General features: G+C 40.6%; 1 protein-coding gene across 4 annotated transcripts in view; it reads left to right on the top strand.

Annotated features, from left to right (window-relative positions):
- The first annotated feature begins 5240 nt into the window (after positions 1-5240).
- The window catches only part of SFSWAP (splicing factor SWAP), a 34854-nt gene continuing 27820 nt past the window's right edge, over positions 5241-12274 (top strand). For 3 of the 4 annotated variants that reach the window (XM_088176240.1, XM_088176242.1, XM_088176239.1), the window contains exons 1-4: positions 5241-5627; positions 8081-8250; positions 8772-8909; positions 10316-10401. In XM_088176240.1, coding sequence (XP_088032366.1) covers positions 5374-5627; positions 8081-8250; positions 8772-8909; positions 10316-10401 — 648 coding nt within the window. In that variant the 5' untranslated portion in view covers positions 5241-5373. Of the gene's footprint in view, positions 5628-8058; positions 8251-8771; positions 8910-10315; positions 10402-12274 lie in introns of those variants that run through there. The other variant, XM_088176241.1, reaches the window with a different exon arrangement.

Raw genomic sequence — 12274 nt, 5'->3', positions numbered from 1 at the left:
GCAGAATCTTCTCCAAAAGTCGGGAACTAACCTGTATAAACTGTGCAGCCTGCTGCTGAGGGTAACAAATCACTCAGCCCACCCCACAGAGCAGTTAGACAATGCCACTGAGTGAGTAGGAGACTCCTCTGGGACATGTAAAGCACTTTCTGGAACTGTTAGCTCACTGGTTATCTGCATCTTTCTGCATGCTGTGCTAATGATGCTGTTTCCCGTTGAATTTGAGATCCCCATTAAAGATCTTAAATTACATTAAAAATAGTAGATCTATCAAACCAAGTACTCAGTGAAAAGATTTAAATATTTACAAGCAACAGCTCATACACTTAAGTTCATCATAATGTACAACTGCATTCTAACAAGATCTCAAATTTCTAATTAAGACTTATCTGCTATTTATCTGCCTACTTTTCCTTTGTGTATAAGCAGCTGTGCTGGCTGCTACACAGCACTTTTATAATACTGCTAAGAGCACCTAAGCAGCTGTCAAGCTTTGCTTGACAAGTAGCAGCAGTTTGATATCAAAGTCATCACCACCATATTCTTAAAGTGCACAAAGTGTTTTACAAATGCTCGGGAAGAAAGCAGGCTCTGAGCACAAAGCCTGTGAAAGATTAACCCACCTAGCAGTGATGAGGGCAGTGCTTTTTCCAAGTCTGTTCTACCCATTTGTAAGTTTGTGTAGGTGTCAGTGCACAGAGTCACAGCACATCCCCATCTCTCCTCTTGGCATTGATATGGCAACAACTGCAACTTGTCTGTGTATTTTGTTCACAGGAATGCTGTTACAAATGCTGCAGCAAAGAAGTGGGGAGCTGTGAAGTTCAAGTGCCTTAATGAAATTTCGGGTTTGTCCCTCTTTGTGTTGGTCTGTGATACTCTGTGTGCCTGTTCTGTAGCTCTCTCCTCTGCAGCTAGCAATCGGCTTGGTACAAATCTAGCTAAATCAAGTTATTGTAAGACAGAGGAATTAGTAGTTTAAAAATTCAATTCCTTTCTGTCTATATTTTAAGATTTCACTGCCAGATTTTAACATTCTTGTTTCCTGAATGTTGACAGGAACAACTTGCATTGATTTGCAGTATTCACCCTCCACATGACATCACTGACAGCTTCATTACAAGGGATGATAATTTTTTCCATGTGGTTACCCTTAATGCGATTAAATACACTTTGTATTTTCAAGCCATTTATTTGGAAGGGATTGTGATTGGATTTTTATCACATCAAGGTTATTTAACCTAATGTATAGTACAAACCAGAAAATAACCCTTACACTTCTGAAAGAAAGGTCATCAACTGATGCTATTTAGAAAGTATATTATTCAAATTATTTTTGAGAGCTATTAAGGAGGTGTTTTATTTGTAATTCTGTGCCATTTGAGTTATCTAGAGGTGCTTATAATATGCCCACTGAGGACAACTCATTTCCTACTTGGAATCAAAATTCAGGTCCTACTTTATTCAATGAGAATTTGCCATCAACTTTAATGAAATCAGAATTTTGTTCCTACTACATATAGCTCAGTTAGCTTCAAACTACTCCAAAATGCTGGCATGAATTATCACTGTCTTCTGCCCCTGTTGTAGAATTGCAAGCACAATAATCAGGCTGGAGGTGTAAAAGTAGCAATAGAGAGAGAGAGAGAGAGACTAGAATTGAGGAAGATGATCACAGCAGCACCACACCCTGTAAACACTGTGTCACCTATGTTGTGGTGTAAATCTGCATGAGTTTCCAGACTAATCCATCTTCTCTAATTAAAGTCATTTAATATGTAACCCACAGGCATAGAACAACACTCTGTTGCAGGCAAACATACTGCTATAATCAGCATATTTTCAGGCAATTCGTGCATAAGAAATGTCACTGTTATATGAATGTATAACGTATACACAGGAACAGATTATACCTATTGCAAAAGCTTTTCTCTAAGATAGCATAAAATTCTGTACCTCAACTGGTGTTCAAATAATGAAATCTTTTCCTGATCCACTGCATAAAGCAATTATGCAAATTTTTTCTACTCTTCTATTTCTATAATGTTTATGATTGTGAGTTTGACATGATCATAATTCGTCTAGCTGGAAGATTATAAAAGAGGCACAAATAAAGCATCATTTTAAAGCAAAAATCCATAGCTAGTCAGCAATTCAATGTCCAATAATAGTTTCTTTCCCTGAAAAGATTCCACCAGCCAGCAGACTCTCAAGCTCCTGTTTCCAAGGAGTTGTGTGTGGCTGATGCAGACTCATACTAACCTAACTTCCCCAGTTAATTCTGTCTCCCATTGCTCAAGCATTTCAGCCTCTGCTGAAACCCTGCAAAGCCAGAAGTTCTCCAGCATGTCTGTGAAGCCACACTCACCGAGCCATGGACTGCCTGGCAAGTGTGCAGCAAGGCACAGTTACAAACAGCCGTGATGGCACAAGATTTTCACCTCCTGTGATTTGGTCACAGGTCAGGCTATCCTTTTATTGACCTGCAAGCATCTCAGAGCTCCTGAGCAGCACAGACTAATGGGAGTGGCTGTCGATGCTTGCATTTGTGGCTACAGAGGTGATTACTCTGTTCGTCAGAAGAGCCTTGTAAATGCAAAGCTACAACTACAACTCACTGATGTGTGCTTCATTTTAAGTAAGCTCACAGAAATGCCAGGCATGCCTCACGCTCACAGCATGTGGTGCAAGAATGAAGGAGCCTAGAATAAGTAGATTAGCTTTCAGATTTATTTGTTTTGTTATCCTAAAGCTAGATAATGAAAAAGGAAATTAGCAGGTTCTCAATAGATTTGTATGGTTCTCACCTGTTATTAGAAGCAGCATTACCTTGCTCAGTGGAGAACTCTCCTGCTCTTTGAAGTTCAAATGAAAAATCTCTCACAAGCTCTGGTGTGTCTGCTCCTCCACTGCTGCATTAGAAACAAACTGCCAAAATGAACTGACAGCTTTTCATTTCTGTCCCTAATTAACAATCACAGCAGCTGCTTGTTGGAAGAATAATAAGCTTCCTCCTTACTTTTTATCTCATTTAAGCAAAATTTTATTCTGGTTTGATGCAAAATTCTGTGCTTTTTTTTCTTATGATACTACACTTGCTGCAGTCAAGACCTGGTTTTGTATTTGTGTTTTAGCTGAGGTAGTACAGTAAATAGGAGATAATTTGATATCTCAGTGCTGGCACACAAATTAAATTCTAGACGTCGAGAAATCTCCCCTTTTCATGTGACATTAGATTTTCATTGCAAAAAGGATCAAGACAAAACGATCATAAAGTATTTTTATATCATTTAACCTTGACCAGGAGCCAAGTTTTATCATTCAGCTTCAGCTTACAGTTACATTTATACTTGCTATGGTCTTTCTTCAGAAAATTCTGTGTTTGACATATTCTTAAACTTAGTAGTAATCAATGTAGCTCAGTTACAAATTTTCGTAAGGTAAAACCTTTATGTGGACTTTACAAAGGGACAGCTAACTTTAAATACCTTAAAAAATTGTGCCTGGGCTCGATAGACTGGACTATGGCTTAAAATCTGTAACTCCTCTGTGGTTTTGCTACACACTTCATGCAGTATTGAACATAATCATCTGACCAAGGAAGACAACAAAATTCCCCCCTGTCCTTATTACACCCTGCCCTTCTTCTTCTTCTCCTGCAAAGAAGATAGGAGTTATCCAAAATAATACATTTGCCTTGTATTTTCATGGTACAATCAGACTTCTCTGTAAAAGTCATCAGTACATTTTTAAAAGGGCCTAATTTCTACAAGTTATTCTGTGTTCTTCTAGAAATGGTTCAGCTGTCTGGAAAATGCCTTAAAATACTCCCTCCCTCTTTCTGTAATTATATTTTTTTAAACTAAGTCTTCCATTTTTGTCCTTTATCTGACTTACGCACTGTACATGTCCTTGTCTCAAATGCTGATATCTCAGGAAAATGGTCTGAAGTTATCTTATGGTGCTGCCACTTCTACTGCACAGAGCACTTGTTGTGCTGTACTATCTTCCTGTTGAATCATTTGCATTACCAGAGGACTTAGAGAAGTCACAAAATCATCACCACACATTATACTCCCCATCAAAAACTTTTTATTGTTTTATTCAATTTATGTTTTTCTTCTTATATATTTTTTTTTTACTCCAAGTGTTTTCCAGTTGGTACTAAAATGTTCCACAATGATCAAGTGCGTTCCCACCTGTACACTTGGTGCCCTTTGATAAGTTCACATGGTAAGTACTATTTCTAAATGCTGATACAAACTATCCACCTCTCTTCCAGTGCTCCTGCATTTCTTCCCTCACTATTTTACATATTTTAGCCCTTTCTGTATGATAATGCCAAGCGTTTTTCACATATTCAAGCAGCTCTGCCAGCATTTATGGGCACTCAGAATCTAAGGATATGGAATAATTCCCACTGTGAATCACAAAACATCATGCGTTTCCTTACAGAATTTAATTTTAAAATACGCAAAACAACACGTTTCTTCATACTTCTTGAAGAGTGATGAAAGTAATAACCCCGAAGTACACAACATTGAACATTTCAGCCCAGATCACACAGTTTCAGCAAAAAACTTTTGGTTTATAAACCTTCTTCGAAGATTTTTACTCAGTGCCCCAAGCCCTCCCTTTCCCCCTTCAAGCAAAGCCTGGACGTGGCGCTCGGTGCCCTGGTCTGGCTGACACGGCGGTGTTCGGTCACAGCTTGGGCTCCGCGGTCTCACAGCTCTTTTCCCAACCGACTGATTGCGATTCCACGCTGGCTCGCAGGCTTTCCCCTGCAGCCTCCCGGCTGCGGCCTGAGGCTGATCCCGCTTTGTGCCGCGGCTCCCTGAGGCCCCTCAGCCTCGCCCTGCCCCGGGGGCTCCATGGCAGCGTGGCGGGCACCGGGACACGCGGGACCCGTCTCGGGTTTGTTTGCGAGCTCCCCGGGCTCGTTTCGGCCGACAAGGACACTCCTCAAAGGTTGCTCCCCGCCCCAGCTCAGGCCGCTCAGAGCGCCGGGCCGCGCCGCTCCGCCCTGCCGCACTTTCGTCACGGCCGCGCCCGTGGCTCCACCGCCCCGCCGGGCCTCGGCCGCTGTCACCGAACCCGCGTGTCCCCGCCGGTACCGCGGAGTTGCGTTCTGCTTGGATTTAACCCTCGGGCTGCCGGCACTTGACTCGAATCTGCTTTGGCCAAAAGCCAGCCCGTCCCGGCACCTGCGCCGCCAGCGGAACCGGAAGCGTCACCATTTTGTTGCGGGTGATGGCGGCTGTGGTGCTCTGGGGCCGGGGGCTTTAGCGCGGGCCTGGCCGTGCGGGGACTCGCAGCTCGGACAGTCGGTGCTCCTGCGAGCTCCCTCCGCCTCGCTGCGCCCCCCCGGTGATGTACGGAGGGCTCGGAGGGTCTCGACGGACTGCAGAAGAAGCAGGCCCGCCGCCCCTAATGTTGTTGTCAGGCGGGGGAACGGTGCCTGGGCCCCCCGGAGGAGGTGGAGGTGGAGGCGGGAGTAGCCGTGTGGAGCTGCTGGTGTTCGGCTATGCCTGCAAGCTGTTTCGGGATGATGAGAAGGCTCAGTACCAGGAGCAGGGGCGACACCTTATTCCTTGGATGGGAGACCCCAAGATCATGATCGATAGGTCGGTGTAACACAACCCCCAGACTGTGCTGCGAGCTCTCCTGTGATAGCCTCTTTCTGTTCCCCCCCTTGTGCTGTGGGCAGTGAGGGCGGGGGTTGAGCAGAGGGCTCGCTCTGGCAGGCGCGTCGGGACTTCCGTGGCGGGGCTGGAGGCAGCTCCTCCCGGCACAGCGCTCCGAGGCTGCCCTGGCACCGCTGCAGGGCCTCCCCCCGGCTGCGGGAACTTGGCGTTTCCCGCTCTGGCAGCGCTGGGAGGTTCCTCTCCTGGCAGTCAGCGTGTGGTGGGTCTTTCTGCTCCACTTGTCAAAGCACGGTCGGCAGGGCGGAGAGTGGGAATGATCTGTTCTTTTTCAGTGCAAAACACAAATATCTTCTTTTTTTCACTTGCAATCCAAGGGAGCCTGATTGTGTGGGAGTACTTATTAGGCACATTGTATGTTCTGTAGGTGAGAATGGACAGTGTGGGGAGTGCAAAAGTGTTTATCCACCTTAATGGAAATGGAGATTTTCTATTTCTCCTATATAATCTGGCTGCAGGCTGTTGGTGTGGCACCCCAAAAGCAGTTCTTGGCCTCTTCACTTTTCCTGGTGCCGTGATTTACTGTATTAGACAGAATGGGTTTGATTTTGGGTGCTTGCTCTTGAAATTTTATGTCAGGGCTGACTTCTTTTGGTTGTTATGCCATAGGTCCAGGTTTGTGGCCACAGAGAGTAATAGAATCTGCTTTGATGTTCCTTCTGGTCTCTTGAGTTGTTTCAGCACTGCATGGTGGGATTTGGAAATAAATTCGTTCAGAAAGGGTTACCTGAGTATTTTGTTGAACAGGGAAGATGAGAGAGCAGGTTGGTTATGTTTGAGTGGAGCACTGAAAGAATTAACTTAAGAGTTGTGGCTGACCCTGAAAACCTCTGTGGGAAAGATGGAAGGGTTTTGGTTTGAAAAAGGTCACATAACATACTGTAGGTATTTGTTCCTGCAGTTTCATCACTGCTTTGGTGCTGGACAGGATTTTCTTATTTTGACTTAAAAGCTGTATTTGTCTTGGAAAAATGTCAGTAGGGGAAGATCTTTTCATTTCCTTCCATAGGACTGGAGGAAAAAGAAATGGCCTTGCACTGTTTTGGTGCTTACGCCATTAATGATGGTTATCATTGATTTCAATCTGTTAAATTGGAATAGACACGAAGACAGGACAAAACAGCCATAAATATTTGTAGCTATGTTTCATTTCTCACTTACACAACAATGGTAGTGTTGTGTTGCACACTTCTAATCCAAATAATTTCTATGACTGATCTCCTTTGTAGGTAGAGGCCGTTTCTGGGGTGCTGTGCAGCAGAGCCCCGTTCACAGGTGTTACAGAAATTGTAGGGAGCAAACACTAAGTATGTGCATGTCTGTACACACATACTGAAATACAAAATGATGTACATTTGTGAGTTAAGGCAGCTTGCAATTGCTAATCTTATGAACTCCTTCCGAAGCATAGATTCCTTTCATCTCCAGCAGCAGGAAGTCTTCATTTTCACCATTTTGAGAAAAGCATATTGCTATGAGAAGACTTGGGTTCAAGTTTGCCTGTGGACAGAGCTTGATTAACCAGACCTATGTTTCATTTGCTTTTTGCTATGAGAATATTTACTTTCTTTGTTTTTGGTCTAGCAAGTTGGCACAAGTCAAGAGTTGTGTGTGGGAAGACACCTCAGCGGAGTCGAGTTTACTGTCACTTTACTTTCCAGTCAGTTTCTCTTACTGATGCATAAACATTGTCCCAATGCAGTGCTTTTCCTGCAAATAAAGTGATTTCTTAGTAGAAAGGAACTGTACATCATTGATCTTTGCCGATTTTGCGGTGAACCTCCTTAAATTGCATGTTTATGTTACTGTTCCTATGTATGTGTGTCTCTCTATCACATAACCCAGAACTTATTTCCTCAGCCAAATGGCTAGGGGCCGAGCCTAGCCATGATTTTACCTCCAATGGACGCAAGTTTCTATGGTGAAGATTTCTCCTGAGAGTTCGGGACTAGCAGAAAGAAGCGAGGAAATTTCGACCGTTTGGTTCTTACGGATAGGTATTTATGTACTCGGGTTTGTGTGAATGTAAGCTATTTGACTTTCCAGAAAAACGTATTTTGCAAGTGACATTGATTGGTTGGTTGAAGCACGTACGGTAAGAGCTGTTAAGGAAATGGATCCCACTTAAGCTATTAAAGGATACCTTTGCCTTTAATTGTAATAATTTATTAGTTTCTTTGAGAGGAATTTAGACTGTTAAACAAATTTTCGATAGTTGGTGACAAATGATTAGCAAAATTAATTGTAACTTCTAAAAGGGAGTATGCATTAACATATAAGTATTTTTTTTTTCGTTTTTATTGGGTAAGTATTTAAGTAGTCACATAAACCCAAGCCCTAAGTTCTTTGCATTGACCAGCTGTTTCATCCTGCAGGTATGATGGACGTGGTCACCTGCATGACCTTTCTGAATATGATGCTGAATATTCCACCTGGAACAGAGATTATCAATTGTCTGAAGAGGAGGCTAGAATAGAAGCCCTCTGTGATGAAGAGAGGTATTTAGCCTTGCATACGGACTTGCTTGAGGAGGAGGCAAGGCAAGGTATTGCTCAAGGAATAACATGGTTATTAAAAAAGCACGTTTAAATAAATTATTATGAAACTAAATTTACTCCTAATTTTATACTCTTTTTCTGATGTTATCTTGACAGTACCCAGTGGATTCGAAAAGCGGGAGTCTTTGCGTATGTGAGAGGACCTCAGCATAGTTTAACTGTAGATCCACACAGAAATTGCCCAGATTCTGAGGGCAGGCTGGGATTTCAGACCCCCCAAAATAAACACATTCTGCTTCATTTTTAGTGTTGTTCAAAGGAAATTCTGTGCTTCTATACACATAATTGCATTAGAATGTCTTAATCCACAGCTTGTGTCTCTTCAAGAAGAAATAAATGGTCAGCGTGTGTACATGCTGTGTTTTTCTGTTCAGTTTTTAATGAAAGCTAAAATGATCAGGAGAAAACTACTTATTTAAAAACTAAAGTAAGGAATATTACTTTTTATTTTTTAATGAATTAGCTTCTGAATATGTTCTAATGTTGGTAATTGCGTTTTTTATTCAAGAGGAGGAATATAAAAGACTCAGTGAAGCTTTGGCAGAGGATGGTACCTATAATGCAGTGGGATTCCGTTATGGCAGTGATTATTATGACCCTTCAGAACCCACTGAAGAGGAGGAGCATCAACCTGCAAAACAAAGAGGTGAGGAGTAAAAATAACAAGGGTTAATTGAGAGGGAGGACATAACATTTCTCTACCTTGTGGTTGAGCGTTTAAAATACATGTGTATTAAAGTGCAGTTAAAAGTTCTGAAAGCGTTTCATCAGGGGCTTCGTGAGACTCTGTCACTGAGTTTTTTCAGACGTTGTTCTTGGTGAGCTTAAAAATATTTTCCTTCTATGGCACAGTCAGTACTGCAGTACTCGGGGAATTTAATTCTGCTGTCATGCAGATTCTTATTCAGAAGAAAATAGTAATTCCTTACACTGGCTGTCTGCTAACACTGTGTTTCTCAGTCAAGATGGGAAATACCATTGTAAGCATAAAATAGTAATTAATAAGAATGTACATTTTTAAGTTTAGATTTTGTCATCTTAATTATTATAAATGGGTCTGTCTTCAGCATAGTGTGCCCTGCTCCATGACCTAAAAAAATACAGAATTCAGTTGTCATATTTTCATCTGTGATTCCAATAACTTAATATTTTTATCATACATTCTTAAGGAAGATTTCAAATGTTTGTTGAACTATGTCTTAGTAAAGTGAGGATCGTTCAATGAACATTTGGGTTGCCTAACTACATCTTGGTGGGTTACTGTGGTATGAAATGTCCTTTTTTTTCCCCCCAAGTTGTGTTGCAATGCAAGATCATTTTAGGTGCTAAAACTTATTTAGTGTTTTTTGCTGTGTCTGAGAGACTGTGGAAGGAATTGATTGTCTTTTCTGGAGTTTAAATTCATATTTTTAAGACTCTATAACCAAATACTGTTAGCTGGAGCTGCTGCCAAAAGAAACAGTGTATTCTTCGTCTGCTGTTCTTTCCTTCTTTCTTTGCTGCTAACATTTCTCTCTATCTTTATGGATAAACCATTTGAGTTCATTAAAAAAAAAAAACAAAAACCCAGAAAGTAACCAAACAAGTGAATTCCCTTTGTTTTATGGTTTGTCCTCGGTGATCACTGCAGCATCTCGTCCATGATGAGGTTGTTCTGCTGTTTCCACATGTCCTGTGGTCAGTTGTTCCTGCACCTGGTGCCATTTAATCTGTCTGAGGAAAAGGGGCATATACGGTTTCTCTTAAGGCTAATAGAATAGATAATACTATAAGTTACTTTAGAAAGTAAACTTTTTGCTTCAATTGTTACAAAAATCTGTAAATCAAAGTATTTTCAGAGGAACATTTCTGCTATAGCAGATAATAGAATGTAATACAAATTATTCTTTTTAACCATATTTAAATGTCCTCAGTATAAATGCTGTTTATATGGCTGCATTTGGTAAATTCCTTGATTACACATCCTTTTAGAAATACTTTTATTTCAATTTTTTTTAAACATTTTTGTACTTTGTTTTTTTCCTAAATACCCCAATCTGTCATTTCTTGTAGAAACAGCTCAGACAGAAAATACAGAGGAAAATGAAGAACCTTTTGTTGCCCCTCCAGGACTGAATGTACCTTCTGATGTGGAACTGGTATGTGTCCATGTAATGCAGCCTACACTTCTGCCAGCTTTTGAGCAGTTGAAAGTGTTCTGTTTGGTGGTTGGGTTAGGTTTTTTCCATTAACTTTAGTGTGGTGCATTTTAAATTATTCTAAAATAGTAACTTAATTTCAAATGTTCTGCCTTGAACTGTTGAGTTCTGTGAACACCCTTGAATCTTCTTTTTCACACTGAAATGATTGCTGTGCTTATGCTAAGTGCATTTGGTATCACTTGTGATATTATTTTAGCTAATGCAGAGAAAAGGCTGTGTTTCTTGGAATGGATAAGTGCTGAGATGTTAGGTTCAACATTCCATTAAACCAAAAGTTTACTTCTGTTCAAGAATTCTTTCTAGAATCTTTTTAATTGAGTCCCAATCTGAAGGGGATAGGAGCTGATCAAGTCATAATGCTGTATATAAAACTAGAATATTCAAGGAGAAAAACAATAATTTATTTCTAACAAAGTCTGAAATACCTTGAAAGTATTAGTGTGTAGAAGCTCCTTTCTCTCAGATTATTTTCTTTCTTCTCTAACTGTGGTCATGAAAGTGTTAATTTATATGTGGGCTCAACTTGATATTCTCAACTTGATAACCTTGGCCAGTGAAGATTCAGAACACTCTGTTAGAATAAGTAATAGTGAGCACAGAGTATTTGTGTAACTGTTTTTCTTCTTCATTAGCTTTTATTTAAAGTACCTTGAGTTTTCAGAAAAAAAGCTTCTTATTTTGCATTTTGATACTGCTTCCAAAAGGTTAGTGCTGGTGAAAGAGTGTTGGTTTAAATGCTTGGTTTGAGTTCTGCTCTGAAATTTAGACTGTATTCCCTGTGTACATTGCATGCTGCAGTGTGGGGCTTACTGAAGTAATTTCTCAGTCAGCTGTTGAACTCCAGTATATTCACATGAACAGAAAGCAAATGTAGGTGTACTTGGTTTTGATTAAAAAAAAATAAATCCAACAGACATCAAAATGTCTAGACAGCAGCTCTGGAAGCAATGGATACTTAACCTTGCATTGGGAATTGTGAGAGTTTGGTTTGTAGGCCTTGATTTGTTGTTGCTGCTATTAAAATCATTCAGCTTTACCATGGAAGATGTTTATTCTGTTTAAATTTAAGAAATTTGAGAATCAGCTTGCTGACATGGAGACTTTACTCCCAGTCTGCAAGGCGCAGTTCAATAAAGACAGATATTTTATATTTCCTGTAATACAGATCAATGCAAAGTGGAAATATTTGATGGAGACAAGTCAGGCAGTAAAAAAAAAAAATAAACAAACGTCCAGAACTATGGAAAGTTCAGTGTGTGGCAGCTCCAATTGCAGCAGTAACATCATTCTGGAACTTAGAATAGAAGGACTGTGACAAGCAGGCCAAAGGTCTTCCACTGCTTAAAACTGATTATGGGCAAAGATGATTGATCTTCACCAGGGCTCTTTAAGAAGTCTGCTGCTGTTAGAGGAAATTTTCGCTTAATAACTTGTGAGGAGAGATAGAAACAGAAAAACTTGATACATGATGTGAAACTGATAATGCACAAAATGTTATCAGTTTGTTAAGAACCTTGTTGCCTCTCATTAAAATAATCTTTGCTGGGATTTTAGAAGGACAAAGAAAACTTGAAACAACTAGTTATTTTCCATATCCAACATGTTCTGGTAAAGGATCCAATTAGCAGAAAACAGCTTTTAAAATTGGGCTGTTGGATAATATTCAGACGTTTTTCCCTATGTGGAGCACTGCTTTCTCAATCTCAATCTTTTTCCAATCTTTTGAGAAACATTTTTTGAGCTTTGCAATACAGCTGTGTACCTCTGCAGTAAAAATGCAAAGCTAAACTAAATCATTAATGTGACACTT

This window comes from Sturnus vulgaris, chromosome 19, assembly GCF_052056855.1.
Source record: "Sturnus vulgaris isolate bStuVul1 chromosome 19, bStuVul1.hap1, whole genome shotgun sequence".
Classification (NCBI taxonomy): domain Eukaryota; kingdom Metazoa; phylum Chordata; class Aves; order Passeriformes; family Sturnidae; genus Sturnus; species Sturnus vulgaris.
The sequence above is the reverse complement of the archived record's forward strand: the minus strand, read 5'-3'. Positions and strand labels throughout refer to the sequence as shown.